Below are 17500 nucleotides of genomic sequence, written 5' to 3'. Positions count from 1 at the left end.
GATACCAATACTGTTGTACTTTTACTCAAGTAATGTTTTTATTCCAGACTTTTACTTGTAACAGAGTATTTCTACATTGTAGTATTGATACTTTTACGTAAGAACAAAATGAGTACTTTTCCCACCACTGCACAGACAGAAGGTGTCGGGTCCCGCCTCTGCTTGACACTTGGCTCCCCTCAATTCAAAGCAGATGACATTAGTATTATTATCCCTCCTAGCTTCCAGACTGTGGAATGACCCCCCCCCCACACCAGTCAAGTCACTGCAGATTCATTCCCCATTTTCCGACCACGTCTGAAAACTCACCTCTTCAGACTCTACCTCTCACCCTAGCACTCCTTATTCCTTATCACTTCTTGTTGCCTATTTCGATAGATGCTACTTATACAAAATGTGTGTTGGTTATTTGTTCACATACAGTATGTTATTTAGATAGACCACAAATGCAAAGAATGTTTGCATGTTTTCAGATGCTATAGGTTTGATGTTTACCTGGTTACTTTGTTATCCTACTTTGTAGCACTCAACTGTTTTCTTTGCACTTTATATCCTTAGACTAGGGTTCATGTCATTTACTCTGATCTTGCACTTTGTAAGTCGCTCTAGATAAGAGCTTGAATTGTAAATTGTACCTGTCACTGAACTCACCTCACCGTTGCCGTTGATAACCTATAAAGCATGCTTGTTTGCTTGCCTCTATCTGTGGATGTTTACTTACTGTATCTCCATCTGTCTATGTGAGCTCATAAAACGAACTCAACAACAATGGAAGCGAAATGGTTATTTATACTTAGTTGTGTGCAAGTGTCACGCACTAGAAATAGTAGGTTTCCATGTCAACAATGCATTGCGCTGCAACGTAAACTTTCACTTTCATGATCCACCTCTCTTCCATCAGCCTGGTAGAAAGTGGGGTATACCGAGGCTAATAAGTTTAGCTCCCAGGGCGCTCATGGTGATTGGGCACACCATATGTCCCCATCTATTGTATAAATAGATTGGCCTGTTATTTCAAAGCCATTGTTTAGAGACACTCAATAGTGCCGTGGAGTCCCCTGGCAGATACCTCAGATTGAAGGGGAGATGGATGAAGGGGCCAGGGGCCAGGGGAGCGTAACACTGATACGTCAGCCAGACACACGCTGCTAAACCCACACTGCGGCAAACCCATTGAGCTGGATGCGGAATCAATGTCAAGTCACTGGATTTGCTGCTGGCACACAGTGTTCTGTGGCTAAATGTGTTTGGGGATATGCAGGCAGGTTAGATAATGCAGGGTGCGTCTCATACTGACCTGTTTCCACTATTGACGCTCTCGACGCAAGAATACACAAATATACGGATGATGTCAATTCATAACTCATCATATCAATTAAAGTGGGCATTTGTCTCTGATTATGATCGGATACATTTGATCAATATTGGCCATCTTGAAAAATCATGGCTGTTGGATAATTTTTAGCACGTATAGAGTATTTGATGTATTGACATAAGTAATGAGAGATGGGCAATAATGTTTGGAGATGGGAGAGCAGAAGAGTGGGTGGGTGTATGGATAGAACGGTAGGGTGGATGGCTGACTATATGGATGGAGGGGGCGGGGTGTCACAATTAGATCATGGTCCTTTTCCAGAATAATAATTGTGTATTCATGCATATATTTCCATCATTGTGCAGTTATGGTTATTGAAAATGATATGTCTTAGCTCAGTCTTGTCTGCTTCACAGACATTTTTCATGGGGCATACATTCATATAAAAAGGACTATTTCTATAATTCAATTTATTTACTTTAGAGGACATGAAACCACAGATGAGAGGAACCTGCCAAAATGGGAATAGCTGTATTTCAAACACAATGAATGCAGCATGTGTGCAGATGAGATTGTGCTGACATCACACATCAGTATCTGTTCCGTTGTCAATAAAAGCTCAGAGTGAGCAGCAGTAACCTATTTCACTTATTCCATTTTCCATGAATTCCCTATACACCTCACCTAAGATAGCCTACAGTATCTCTTGCACTATCAACCTCCTGACTGAGGACAGGGCTGGGGCTTTGTGTTATTTAAAATAATAATTATGATATCCTTCCTCTGTATCTGTAACCTGGAGATATCAAATGGAATTAAAATGCCTCTATACTCATTCAGCTATGGCCGCCCCAAATGGATGGATGGACAGACAGTATGTGTGGATGGATAGATGGACTGATGTATGTACGGTATTTGTGGATGGATGGTATGATGTGTGATGTACCACACTGCATGGAAACAAGCCCCCTGGGGCTTTTTGTGTTATAACCTTTGACTCCTACTCCCTGCACTGTTAACAAACCTGCCAATGTCCCCACCTGTATGAATGAATGAACCATTGTAAAGCGCTTTGAGCACTTGGAAAAGCGCTATAAAAATTGCAATTCATTATTATTATTATTATTATTAATAAAGTATTTAAAGGACGACTTCACCGCTTTTCAACCTATCTTCATATAAGAGGTCCTCACTAATACTCATGATAAAATGGTACAATTTTTTTCTACTCGGTCTGTGTCTCAGAGGAGGGCTGTGGACAGTTCAGAGTCCCGTCTACCAGTGACATCATCAATGGCAATCCAAGCTAATAGAAACTGCAGGCTTTCTATTCCTGGAAAGTTGCAATGCAATAAAAGAAGCCATTGTTCTCGTGTTAATAAAAATCTAAATAAAACATTTGAAATCTTGTTGCAAAAAAAAATCATGCCTAACGATGATGTCACTGGTAGACAGGTTTCTGGACTGTCCACAGCCCTCCTATGAGACACCGACCAAGTAGATTATTTTTTTACCATTTCATCATGAGTATTAGTGAGGACCAATTATATGAAGATAGGTTGAAAAGCGGTGAAGTCGTCCTTTAAGTAATCAATTAAAAAAACAGTATGTGTGGATGGATGGACTGATGTACGGTGGTGTGAAGTAACTAGGCACATGGTACTCATGTACTGCATTAAAGTACAATTTTGAGGTATTTTTACTTTACTGGAGTATTTCCAATTTTTCAGTACTTTTACTTCTACTCCACTACATCTCAGAGGCAAATGTTTTACTTTTAGTCCACTACAATTATTTGAAAACTTACTTTGTAGATTTTGATTATTATTATTATTATTTTATTATTACAAATGATACATAACCACCTCAGCCCTCCATACATTTCGGCCATTTGAAAATATCCGATCTACAAGCTCACAATGCGACGCATTGTGAGTGTGTAGATCTGCTAAAGATCTTTATCTACATTTTTTTGATAAAAAAAAATCTGCATGAGTACTTCTACTTTAAGTACATTTTCAAACCAATACTTTTTGTACTTTTACTCAAGCAAATTGTTTAATTAAAAAATTGAAATGCAATGTTTATACTTTTAATTAAGTAAACATTTTTAGTGCTTTTTCCACCACTGCGGATGTAGGATGTACATATATGTTCCTTACCCTCCACCAGCAGAAAGAAGCCCTTTGGGTTTTTGCGCAGGATGCGGATGGCCTTCTCCGTCATCTCCTCAATGGAGGGGTCCATGAGGGGGTTTCTGTCCAGGTCAAAGCGCAGGTCCCCCGGCTCAAACAAAGCTTGAAGAAGAGGGCCAGTGAGGGGGGGAGATGCAATAAATCAATCATAATAATGAACAATGAAGACAATGACCACAGCTACAGGACAAACCATAAAGAAGACCTGTATCGTCATGTATCCCACTGGGGAGAACTATAACTGTGGCTCTGCTTTGCTATCATATGAGAGAGAGAGAGAGAGAGAGAGAGAGAGAGAGAGAGAGAGAGAGAGAGAGAGAGAGAGAGAGAGAGAGAGAGAGAGAGAGAGAGACAGAGAGAGAGAAAGAAATAATAATGTACCCATGAGGTAGTCTGTGGTTTCAGGGTCGACTGCATCGAATGCCGTTCTGTTCCACACATAATGAGCCACCTGTGCGACAAACATGCCAACACACACAAAAAGTAAGTGGTTAATGTGTGTGTGTGTGTGTGTGTGTGTGTGTGTGTGTGTGTGTGTGTGTGTGTGTGTGTGTGTGTGTGTTGTGTGTGTGTGTGTGTGTGTGTGTGTGTGTGTGTGTGTGTGTGTGTGCACGTGCGTGCATGCGTGCGCATGTGACTCTGAGAGTGTACAGAGGTAACCCAATGGACCCGTAAGGGTCCTCAATTACTGTACGTAACACTGTGATGCTTTTATAGTGTAGAGAGGATGAGAAGTAGCCTGGTAAACCCTCCCTCCAGAAATCTCATTTGTACTTTATTTAAGGAGTGAGTCTGGCCTGCAGACCTATATGGGCAATTTGGCTGTGGGCTGGAGCTGGGCGGGAGTAATGTAGCTTTGATGTCCAAGTGGCCCTTTGATGTCCAATTAAGCCACTTTAGGCTGCAGTGATTATCACCAGGAGTAATTGGTTTGTCTTCGATGTTAATGAGCAGCTTGTATGAAAGGTGTATTGATTAATGACGTGTGAACCACTCGGGTTCCACCTGATTGGCCTACCCCCGCTGTCAATCACAAAACAATGAGCGAGGACGCTGATTGGCTCGGTTATTTGGTAATGCACTAGAAACGCCCATACAAGCCTTCATGCCAGACTCACTCCTGGAATCAAATGGAAATGAGATTTCCGGAGGGAGGGTTTACCAGGCTAGATGAGAAGTACAACCTTGCCAGTTTTCATGGCCTCCCATTCGTCAATAAGGTTGCGTCCATCCTTTCTTTGACCCCTGGATTGTAGGTTCAGGAGATACTCAGGGTCTCTGGTGCCCTCAGGGGTCATGTACTTCCTACCGCCACCCATGATCACCTAGATAGATAGATAGATAGATAGATAGATAGATAGATAGATAGATAGATAGATAGATAGATAGATAGATAGATAGATAGATAGATAGATAGATAGATAGATAGATAGATAGATAGATAGATAGATAGATAAAGAAAAATGGCAAAAAGAAAAAACAAGAAGCATCAACAATACGGAGCAACTGTATACAGAAGTAAAACCTCTACAACTGTCCTGCACTATGCAGCAAAACAACAGTGTCTCACCGTGTCCCGTCCTGCACTGTACAGGAAAAGTAACAACACAGGTTACAGTGTCTTACATAGTGTCTCACCGTAAGCCATCATAAAACAAATAAAGTGTCCATTACAATCAGTGCCTCATAAGTGTCTCACTGTATCCCGTCATAAAACAAACAAAGTGTCCATTACAATCAGTGTCTCACTGTATCCCGTCATAAAACAAATAAAGTGTCCATTACAATCAGTGCAATGCCAATCAAAAAAGTGTCCATTCAATCAGTGCAAAATGCGTGAGAAAGCGAAACACACGTAACACACGCACACACACACATACAACACGTAATTAGCAAGTGCACACACCTGTGTTTTTAGCCTACATATGCACAGATTATACACAGTCACATAGTACACATTACAAGTGTACAAACACAAATTCACTCACGAGCACTCACTCACACACGCACACACACGCATACACGTTCACTCAGTATAACGACAACACAGCATGAGCAGTGGGAGGCCTTACATCTATGTCAGTGTTGTTCAGGAGCTGAGAGGAGATGTCCGTGCAGTTGTCTCTAATGGCCGAGGCTGGTAGGTCCGCATCGCTGTACCACTTCCTGCTGGCACTGTGGGCATAGGTGGTGGCAGGGGTGGCATGCTGTACCCGCGTGGTTGTCACAATGCCAACTGACTTGCCTTGAGAAGAGAGGGGGACACAGAGAGAGAGAGGAGAGAGAGAGAGAGAGAGAGAGAGAGAGAGAGAGAGAGAGAGCGATGAGAGAGAGAGAGAGAGAGAGAGAGAGAGAGAGAGAGAGAGAGAGAGAGAGAGAGAGAGAGAGAGAGAATAGTGAGCATGTTACTGATGCTGTCAAGTTCTGCCTGCATGTTTGTTAATGTTATTGCTACCAAGGAAGATGACAGCAGCAGATGCAACAATCTTCACCCATGACCATAATCTAAGTGAAATACTGTATTTAAAATGTATTTCAAAATGTACTGAGGTGAGGGGGAATTCTTATGGGCTGATTTTTTTTTATTTTATTCCTATAATTTTTATACCTCGATTTTGTAACCCTTTTTTTCACCCGGTGCCAATTTGCTAAGTGATCCTGGGCACTACACTCCCCCCACCAGCCTAGGGAGGCCAGGGCCGAGCTCATGCCTCCTTCAATGCATGAGAGCCATTAACTGACCTTCTTGTCACCTGACAGGGGAGAGTTTCCCTGGTAGGACGTAGCGCGTGGAAGGAACACGTTATTCCAACCAGTTCCCTTCCCCTCCATCAGGCGCCCTGGCTGACCAGGGGGAGGCAGTATAGTGACCAGAATTACTACATGTTTTTGTGAGGGTATTAACTACCCTGAGAGACACGGGGAGAACATGCAAACTCCACACAGAGTAGGCCCTTTCGCCAACCCCACCTAGGGTGTGGGCGCTGATGACGCGGAGGAGAAGACACGCCCCCAGCGCCCACAGCGTCCCCGGCGGGAATCGAACCCAGGACCTTCTAGCTGTGAAGCGACAGCGCTAGCGACTGCGCCACCGTGCCCCGAAATGTTGTTTTTGTCTGCTATGAGGGAATTCGATTGACATTCTCAAATTCACCCTAATTTATATTTTATTTTTCATTATTATTAATAAACAGCATTTATTCAAATTCTAATGGGTGACTTTGACTTGTCATTTTCTTTGTCAGATAGCTCTACTTTTCACCAAGTGTGAATTTCAGGTAGCCTTCTTTTTCCATTACTGAGAGAGGGAGAGGGGGAGGGTGTCCATTAATGTTATATAAGTGATTTAATTCATCACATGGGTTCCCTAAAATGCATGTGTCTTTATGTGCTTTTGAGAGAGCGAATGTGTGATCTATCTCATTATATGGCACAGAAATGACCGCCAGTACATTTATATCTGTCCATAGGAGGCACTCCATAATTTTTAGTGCTGCTCAAACTGCCTTCCGCGCTGCTCTAACACACAGAGTGCCCTGTAAGTGTAGGAGTGACTCATGTACACATGCAAACATGAGCGCGCTGTTCATGACACACACACCCAAACAGAGAGCACTACACCAAAAATAGCCTATCTACAATCTAACAATGAGCTTGCAGATGCTGGTTCAAGTGGTGAAGCCTTGCACACATACATGTAAGCACAAACACACACGCATGCACGTACGCACGCACGTACAGTAGTATCAGTCTCCAGTGCAGTGCTGGGGTCAGGGTCACATAGTGACATGTGTGTTATGAGATATTTATGGCCGTTGATAAGAGGGGAACATGATAACAGTGAGGGTGCTTCCATCAGCAGCAGATTAACCTGCGGTCCACCTGGTCCCCCCTGGCCTGCTAACACTGTTCTTTCAGCACAGCCATTGGACTCTAGCACTGCTCGGCTGTCAATCTGACTGTTGTTGACATTGAGGGAAACGACACACTTTCATTTTTCAGAAGCCCGAGAGACGGTTGTTATTCTCCACCTGTCAATATGCATACTGTAGCAGTAACCTCTCACGTGAAAGATCTTTCAGTAACAGTAAATACACGTTGTGTTCGGGCAGAAACCTTGTATCTCCATATTTCAACATTTTATGTTTTTTCATACATTAATGCCCTAGTTCATCATACAGAAGTGTTGCACACAAGTAGTTAAAGTAGACCAGCTACAAGCTCACAACGCATCGTTATATCTGCTATTTTTATTATTTTAAAATAATAAAAACTGAGCGTTTTTGACATAGCCTACAAGGTTTCCACCCGACAGCAACGATATATGACTTGGCCTGCATTACTGCCTTCTATATAATCAAAGGGCAGTCTCTGTTTATGAGAATAGAAAACTTTACATTACGTAGTTTCGATTTTTAGGTTGACTTTATTAGTTTGCCTTCTAGTGTGACTGGTAGAACAATTGAACCTAGTCCTGAAACATGACTGTCACAGACGAGCGTCATGTGAACCATGGCTAAGTTGAACCATGATTTCACAAATCACTCAACTCGCTTTTAAAACCGATTATCACACTGCTAGATTCAATGTTGTCTCGCATGGATCAGAGATCTCGGTGACATCTAAATTCAATTCGGTTTCTGGAACAGCAGCGAGAATGGCCACTAACAAACCAACGCAAATCACATCATTGCCTAATATAAAGAATCGCCCTAAAGGCATTGGTTCTGCAGTGATTTATTTTCATTTTTATCTCTGAATTGTTTCCACAAATTTTTGAAGTTGGATTTCAGCAGACGTATGGGTAGGTGGAGATCTCAGATCACGTGAGACTTGAATCAGTGTGACAAGACGGTAGGCCACAGCCTAGTTTCCACGTTTACCTGCGTCTTTGGCCCATCTAAGAATGGAGGTGACCTCGTTGCCCTTCTGAGACTTGCACACACCGTTGCGTGTGGCCGCACTGACCCCGACGGTGTTCAGGTTAGTCTTGACCCCACACAGGTAGGCTGTAGCCGTGGCTGCACTGTCTGGGACCTGGAAGTCTACGCTGTAGGTCTGCACGCACGCACACACACTATATTAACAACAATATTTATTTATTTATTGTCAGTTGTGTTGCAGTATTTTATATATAGCATCATATAAATGAACAACCGTTACATTTGCATAGTTATCAAAATATTTTGAAACTAAAACGAATGAATTGCAACACAAACTGGAACATATAACAACAACAAAGCAAGACAACTCAAAATAGTCAACCAAAATTATCACACAAATAAGAAATACTAGTAAAAGTTAAACATTAGAGAATGAAGTAACTAGCTGACATAATTTTAAACAAAAAATAAAAAGGAAGGAAGGGGTTGGGATTGGGGTGGGGCTCTGTGATGTTTGGCTTTGGCAACCGTAGGCTAAATTGTAATGTTTTTGTTCTTCTTTTTAGATCATTATTTGCATAACAGTGTGATTTCTTCCATACTATATAAATCCCATAGTCTTTGCACCCAGGACTCATATGTTGGTAGATTGGGTTTAAGCCAAATTGTGATGCCTTTTATAGCTGCTTTGAGCAATATTTGTAGAAGATATATCTGATTTCTTCTCTCTTGACCCTCTGGGAAAACTCCAAGTAGGCCTATTAATGGAACCTGAGGAATTTGTAAATGGAATACTTAACAACAATATTTAACAATTGAAAAGTAGCAAGACCTTGTGACTAACTACACTGGATCCATTGGAATGCAGGTTAAATTTTTCCTGAAAGGTAACGTTTTGGACCTACAAGGTTTCCACTGGACAGCGATGATGTAATACCCATCAGTATAATGTATAATGTAAGTCATATCTGTTTCACAGTGTATGTATGCATGGCTAGGGGGGCTTGTCATGTCAAATCTATTCTCTTCACCCTGAATTAAACCATAAACTGCTACAGTATGTGCATGTTTATGATAATGCATGGATTTGTACCCATGGTGTGTGTTATGCATATGGGAGATTGGTCATACATATATGTGTGTGTGTGTGTGTGCGTGTGTGTGTGTGTGTGTGTGTGTGTGTGTGTGTGTGTGCGTGTGTGCGTGTGCGTGTGTGTGTGTGTGTGTGCGTGTGCGTGTGCGTGTGTGTGTGTGTGTGTGTGTGTGTGTGTGTGTGTGTGTGTGTGTGCGCATGCGTACCTTTGCTAAGCCCACATGGGGGAAGGTGTCCATGGTCATAACGGTCTCCTCTCCTGTCTGATTCTCCAGTTGTCCCTTGAGGATACGAGCTGCTGTGTAGGTGGTAATACCCATACCTGACACACACACACACACACACACACACACACACACACACACACACACACACACACACACACACACACACACACACACACACACACACACACACACACACACACACACACACACACACACACACACACACACACACTTCATATGTTATTCCAATCATCTCTAGGGTGTAGTCATAACTTTCATTTAATAAATTAAATACATTTTAAATTTTAGGTTGTGGCTTCAGCAGCTGTCACATGTTCCCCTAGGGGAGATCAATTTCAACCTTTTGAAATGTGTTGCAGACACCTTTGCAAGTTGCTGAAGCAATATTTTAAATCTTAAAGATGGACTTCACCCATTTTCAACTTATCTTCATATAATTGGTCCACACTAATGCTCATGATAATATGGTACCCTTTTTGTCTGCACTCTCTGTGTCTCAGAGGAGGGCTGTGGACATACCAGTGACAGTGACCTACCAGTGACATCATCGATGGGGAATCCAAGCTAATAGAAACAGCAGGCTTTCTATTCCTGGAAAGTTAGCGTGTTATAATAGAAGCCATTGCTCTCGCATTAATACAAATCTAAATAAACAAATTTGAAATCATGTTTGAAAAAATAAAATCCTGCCAAACCATGATTTAATTCATTGGTAGACAGGTTTCTGAAGTGTCCACAGCCCTCCTATGATTCACAGACCACATAGGGAATTTTGTTTTACCATTTTATCATGAGCATTAGTGAGGACCAATTATATGAAGTTTATTTCATTTGTGCTGATAGAAAATGGGTCAGACATTAGCTGCTGTATTCTCATTCTAAATGAAGGAACCATCTCGTCAACAAATCAAGGTCCTTCATTATCATCATCATCATCATCATCATCATCATCATCATCATCATCATCATCATCATCACCATCATCATTATAATTATCATCATTATAATTATGTTATCATTCATTATAATTATAATCATTATAATTATCATCATTATAATTATCATCATTGTCATTTCCGTTTGTCAAATGACTCACCATCTCCCAGGAAGAACAGGATGTTCTTGGCCACGTTGGTGTTCAGCTTCCTGTCCAGGGCCGTCTGCAGGGTCTTCCGGGCCTGGGACCTCCAGAACTCTGGGTTCTCCTCCTCAACTGTGGGAGCAGTTGAAGGTGAAAGGTCAGGACCAGTGTTGATTTCGTCGACTAAAACTATGACGAAAAATGTTCGTCGACTACCTTTTTTCACTAACGAAAACTAAACAAAAACGAAATAAAAACTAATCTACGATGACTAAAACTAAGACTAAATATATTGACAATTTCGTCAACAAATAAAAACTAGACTAAAATGTTAGTGAGGGACGAGTGGAGAAGAGATCCAGTAGAACCAAAAGACATGTCATTTTATGTTTGGATGCACTCGTGTATTGCGCTCTGAAAATAGATCTACAAGCTCTACAAGCTCTACAAGCTCACAACGCGTCGCAGTGCGACACGTTGTGAGCCTGTAGATCGGCTATTTTCAGCAAGCAACCAAGTGTAAAATCAGCCATTACGACGCCATCAAGGCACCGCCAAAATACATTTTATTCGACTAAATCAACTGTAGATTTAGTCGACTATAATTTTATGATATTTAGTCGGCTAAAACTAGACAAAAACTAAAACATTTCAGATGACTAAAATATGACTAAAACTAAATGGAATTTTATTCAAAAGACTATGACTAAAACAAAATCAAAATTTGCTGTCAAAATCAACACAGGACTTTAGGATCATCCAGTCAAGACCCCGCAAATTGATATTTGGCCACAGATACTCATCTGAAAAGATCTCATCTACAAGCTCACAACGTGTTGCATCGTGACGTTGTGAGCTTGTAGATCGGCTATTTTTGAATAGCCGAAGACTATACAATTTTGAAGAGCTGAAGAGTATAAATTGGTTAAAGTGATTTTTATCCTAGATTAACTCATTTTGCTGGGGACCGCCTGAAACCTCCTCAAGGACCCCTGGGGGTCTCCGGACCACAGTTTGAGAACCACTGATCCAGGGAACAAGGTTCATTGCTGTTGTGATGACTCAGAATGCTTTAATTGAAAACAGCTGATCTACAAATTCACAACATGTTGTGGTGCGAGGCGTTGTGATCTGCTATTTTTGCTGCATGACACCGCTGTGCGACAAGTATAAAGTATAAAGTATAAAGCAAGCTTTGATGATGTGTTGTTCAGTGTCAAGATGGTTTTGTGAGAATCATTCCTGCATAGGTGCATGATAGCTGGTCAGTGATGGAACAGAGAACAGAAGAGTAGTGGGGTTAACATGGTTGAGAGGATAGAAGAACAAGGTTATTTAATAGAGCTAAAATTTGGGGTGAAAAAAATACCCCAAACATTTTAGTCAACTGAAATAGAATACTACTAATACCCCCCCCCCCCATATTTATATATATATATAAAATGTATATATATATATATATATATATATATATATATATATATATATATATATATATATATATATATATATATATATATATATATATATATATATATATATATATATATATATATATATGTGTGTGTGTATATATATATATATATATATATATATATATATATATATATATATATATATATATATATATATATATATATATATATATATATATATACATACATACATACACACACACACACACACACACACACACACACACACACACACACACACACACACACACACACACACACACACACACACACACACACACACACACACACACACACACATATATATTGTTGCTGTTGGGCAGAAACGTCTTATCTCCTTTTTACGTTTTTTCTTTTGTAAATGAATGCCCTCCTTCATCATACTACAGTGTCACACACAAAAGTATAGCATAAATAGCCAATCTACAAGCTCAAAACGTGTCGCATTGTGATGCATTTTGAGCTTGTAGATCTGCAATTTATTCTTATTTTTTCTAATCCTGAAAAGTAACAGTTTTAGACATTCTGTCCATATTTACTGTATATTACTAAACTAATAAAAACAGAAGAAAAATCGATCTAAACTGAAACGAGCAAACCCACATTGGAAACTGAACTGAATCAAATTTACAACAACTAATGAAAAATGTGAAACTATAATAACTGTGGGGCAGCTAGTGGACCTTATCAAAACAAGGGTATAGCTGTTAAGGTGCTCGCCTCTGGAGCTGCAGCGGCTGTAAAGAGCACAGGACAATCCCTCAGGAATCCCATGATGTCTGACATACAACAACACAGAGCAGAGGCAAACTTTGAAGTCATATTGCAGAGCATAAGATCACAGAGCTGTTGTTTTGTTTTGTTTGTGTGTGTGTCTTCGCTGAAGAGATCAGAGAGAATATTGATGAATGCACCATGGACCGGAATATGGTCAACTTCTATGATGGTGTGTGTGTGTGTGTGTGTGTGTGTGTGTGTGTGTGTGTGTGTGTGTGTGTGTGTGTGTGTGTGTGTGTGTGTGTGTGTGTGTGTGTGTGTGTGTGTGTGTGTGTGTGTGTGTGTGTGTGTGTGTGTAGGAATCAGGTAAATGTAGCCTAAGTCATGCCTATGTCACCCTTGGTAACATAGGCAGGACTTATCCTTAAGTTGGTATGCGGGTGAAGCCCATGGCCCTAGAAGCTTGTCCCATTTACTTACTGATTTAATTACTGATGATGTCACTGTCAATCAGTGACATCATCAGTAGGCAGGTTTGGTCATTAGATTTCAAGCTTTTACTTTTTTAATCAATGCAAGAACTACGGCTTATTTCAGCATACTAACTTTCCAGGAAGACAAAGGATGTGTGTAGTTGTCTCCGCCAGGCCGAAAGGCATGGCGAGAGAGTATGTTTTACCCTCCGTCCATCCGTCCGTGTGTCCGTCTGTCCGTGTGTCCTGTCCGTGTGTTACCAGCTAATCTCTGGCACCGTTGGCCCGGTCGCTGCGAAAATGTGCACACACACTCCCTGGATGCCAATTCAGAACCTCTGCCTCAAATTTTTCACATGGGCCTGTTATAGCGCCACCTGGAGGCCGATTTGTGCAAAACCCATTTTTTTACATTACTCCTACAGATTTGATCCAAACGTCATGCAAATCGGTACACAGTATCTCTATAGTCATGTGATCAACACGGATCTGTCCGATTTCCCATATTCCATCCTCATTGGCTAAGGTTCGCTTCCAAAATTTGCAGGATTGGTCCGTTTTGAACAAAATGCCTCAAATCATGAACGCAGCTTGCGATTTCCAAATTTCACAAACACATTCCCACTAGGCCAAGGAAGAAATGCCACCCTTTTTCACATTGGCCTGTTATAGCGCCACCAGCAGGTCTAATTTAGCAAAACACATTTTTGGAACAAAATGCCTCAAATCATGAATGCAGTGTCCGATTGCCGTGAACGACCTAAGAATAAATGGCACCCTTTTCACATTGCCCTATTATAGCGCCACCAGGAGGACACAATAACGTACCTGACCTGGCGGAGACCTGTGCTCCGAGGAGCACTTTTTCTAGTTTCTATTAGTTTGGAATCCCTATATCGATGATGCCATTGGTAAGCAGTTATCTGAACTGTCCACAGCCCACCAATGAGACGCAGAGTGAGTAAACAGAAATTGTGCCATCGTATAGCATGTAGTAAGGACCAATTATATGAAGATAAGGTTGAAAATGAATGATTGTCTGGATGTCGAATCATTTCCTTCAGTTGAACTCTGACAAAAAAATAATTCTCATAATTGGCCCAGTACTCTTACATTCTCAGTCATCATCACTTGGTTCTTTATATTGAGCAATGTCAGGTTTGTTGCCAAAACCTTGATGTCTAACTTGATGCCAGCCTAAACTTAGCCAAGTTAACACACATTTCCGTCATGTTTTTTATCATCTCAGGAATATAGGATCAAATCAATTTTGAGTTATAAACACAACTAAAACCATCTTATAAGCTTTTTTATATTTTCATGCCTTGACTATTGCAAAGGTGTTTTAACATGCGTCTTGACAAAATGATAGGTTCCAAATGGTACAGAACGCTGCTGCCAGACTTTTAAACTAGAAACCAGGAGAAGAGAACATACACCTATTTTAACTTCTATACACAGGTTACCTATCTGCTTTAGGATTTTAATTATTACTTTTAAGGCACTTCATGGCCGGGCCACTAAGTACATTTTTGAATTTGTATTAACCGCTTATGCTCCTGGGCGCAGCCTGAGGTCCTCAGGTAGGAACCTGCAGGTTGAGGTGTTCCGTCGAGGTGAAGTCAAAGACCCTTTGCTGTCAGGGCTGCTCGACACCGGAACGACCTGCCCGATAAGCCACTTTACTGATAAACCCCCAGATCCTGCCAAAGGCTGTTTTGCTTGAACATAAACATTGTATGTTAGTTCTTTCCGCTCAAGCACCATGTCCTTTTAGTGGAAAACAAAAGTAGTCAGATCAAAGTTTCATGTTCTCACCTTTGGCATTGGCGGACCCTAAAGCCCCCAGTAGACACAAGCACAAGATAACCACTCTTCCAGAATCCATGGTTGAACCTGGGTGAGAGAAGCACTCCTCTCTCCTTCCCTCTGACTAAAAACTGGATGGAAATAAGGGTCTTGTTCCCACGCTTGCACCACCTGGCAATCATGTCATAAATGATAATGGACCTGATAATGACCGATGTACCTTTGAGACTTCAAGATCAAATCAATTATACGTTTGAAATCTAGAAAGGCAAATTTCCATTGGATGTCAAATTTAATAGACAATAAAGTTTTCATTATCTTATCTTTATATATATTTTTACAAACAACATTTAGTATTGATAAGCCTTTTATTCATAAGCCAACAAAAAACTTGATTTTATGCCACTTCTATTTTAGGTGATTTTATTCCTAATTTCTTTAACCATGTCACTTTAACCATGCACATTAAACTGTGATTTTATCTGCAGCTATTTTGATATGCTGGATATGTTTTCCACCTGCAAAATAAGCATTTCTGCCTACCGTAGTATATCCATTGTTAATTTTTAATAGGACTTTGTATGTTAGATTTGACAGTATACTGTACGTCCTGTTATTTGACTTGTTCTGTGTTCTTTTCTTCTATATTCTCTCTTCCTCTAACTACAATGTTGAGAGCTCACTGCACACACAAGAATGACAAGTGACAATAAAGTTGATTCTGAAAGCTGGGGATGGCCTATCATCATAATTCAACACTGCAACAGGCCATCCCCAGCTGGAGGTAAAGGTTATAGTGAAACACGTTTGATCAACACCTTTTATCTAGGACTTGATTTATTTATTAGTGGAATTTACTGTTTTAACTGCTTAATGATTGCGTTGTTTATTCATAGAATAATTTATGTACAGATCAAAGGGACGGAGAGTGCCCTGAGCATTTGTTGAAACAGATTGTGTGTGTGTGTGTGTGTGTGTGTGTGTGTGTGTGTGTGTGTGTGTGTGTGTGTGTGTGTGTGTGTGTGTGTGTGTGTGTGTGTGTGTGTGTGTGTGTGTGTGTGTGTGTGTGTGTGAGAGCGAGCGTGATTGTGTGTGCGACTGTGCGTGTATTTATGCATTTACCGAATATAAATGGGCTATAAATAAGAGATAGTGGAAAGTGGGGGCAGCTTAGAGGCCACACAATTATATAACTGGACATAATTGTGAGGAGACTGGGTGTCAGGAGCACTGAGCCATCACCAGCGGATATAGCGATGATAAAAGAATGGTTGAATGTCCAGTTCATTAGTGGTTTCATTGTTTTTGTCATTCAGAATCTAAGCAGTTGAGATGGGTCCTGGGCTGACAGAGGTCTTCTAATACATTGGATGTTTCCATGATTATCAGGAGTCCAGAAGGCTACTTCATAGTAATGTGTTACGTGTTAGTCATGTTGACGAGCTGAACTGAATCAAATGCAAACAAATTGTCATCAAACTGAACGTCAATGTTCTGAGGGTTTGTTGCAAATGTTTATCAGAGTAGATAATATAAATCTTCTCCTTCATTTTACAAATCAATTTGAAGCATGTGCTATCTATCGATAAAACTTGTGTGAGAGGATTTCGTGCTCTAAAGCATGGCAAAACATTCATTTACGATTCATCTAAATTACATGAACGCACAGCTCCACACATTGTGAAGGGCAGTGGTGGAAAGTAACTATTTTGAGGTATTTTTTACTTTCTTCAGTATTTACACATTTCAGTAAGCTACTTTTATTTCTACTCCACTACATCTCAAAGGCAAATATTGTACTTTTACTCCACTACAATTATTTTAAAACTTAATTAGCTTATTATTAGTTTTGTAGATTTGGATTATTATTACAAAACATACACTAACCATTTCAGCCCTATTTATATTTCGGCCACTTGAAAATAGACGATCTACAAGCTCACAATGTGTCGCGATTTTGAACTTGTGAAATGGGACATTCTGCACAATGAGTACTTTTACTTTTGGTACTTCAAGTATATTTTGATGCCAATACTTTTGTACTTTTACTCAAGTACATTTTGAATACGGGACTTCTACTTGTAACAGACTAGTTTATTTACCTTGCAGTATTGATACTTTTACTTAACTAAAACATGCAAATACTTCTTCCATCACTGTCTAAATTACAGGCACACACAGCTCCACGCATTATGAAGGGAAGAACGAGGG

The 17500-nt window shown here is 40.5% G+C and overlaps 1 protein-coding gene across 1 annotated transcript in view; it reads right to left on the bottom strand.

Annotated features, from left to right (window-relative positions):
• Nucleotides 1-15392, bottom strand: part of LOC308085903 (alkaline phosphatase-like) — a gene marked incomplete at its 3' end in the record, with an annotated part of 20388 nt that extends 4996 nt beyond the window's left edge. Inside the window, exons 1-8 of the mRNA XM_080429219.1 lie at nucleotides 15299-15392; nucleotides 10831-10947; nucleotides 9693-9808; nucleotides 8394-8568; nucleotides 5583-5755; nucleotides 4695-4835; nucleotides 3892-3961; nucleotides 3478-3612 (exon numbers count right to left, since the gene is read on the bottom strand). Of these exons, the coding sequence (XP_080285345.1) occupies nucleotides 3478-3612; nucleotides 3892-3961; nucleotides 4695-4835; nucleotides 5583-5755; nucleotides 8394-8568; nucleotides 9693-9808; nucleotides 10831-10947; nucleotides 15299-15368 (997 nt within the window). The 5' untranslated portion in view covers nucleotides 15369-15392. The remainder of the gene's footprint in view (nucleotides 1-3477; nucleotides 3613-3891; nucleotides 3962-4694; nucleotides 4836-5582; nucleotides 5756-8393; nucleotides 8569-9692; nucleotides 9809-10830; nucleotides 10948-15298) is intronic.
• Nucleotides 15393-17500: the final 2108 nt, after the last annotated feature.

Source organism: Gymnoscopelus braueri, assembly GCF_963280865.1.
Source record: "Gymnoscopelus braueri genome assembly, chromosome: 5".
Lineage (NCBI taxonomy): Eukaryota > Metazoa > Chordata > Actinopteri > Myctophiformes > Myctophidae > Gymnoscopelus > Gymnoscopelus braueri.
This window is presented reverse-complemented; position numbering and strand designations above follow the sequence as displayed.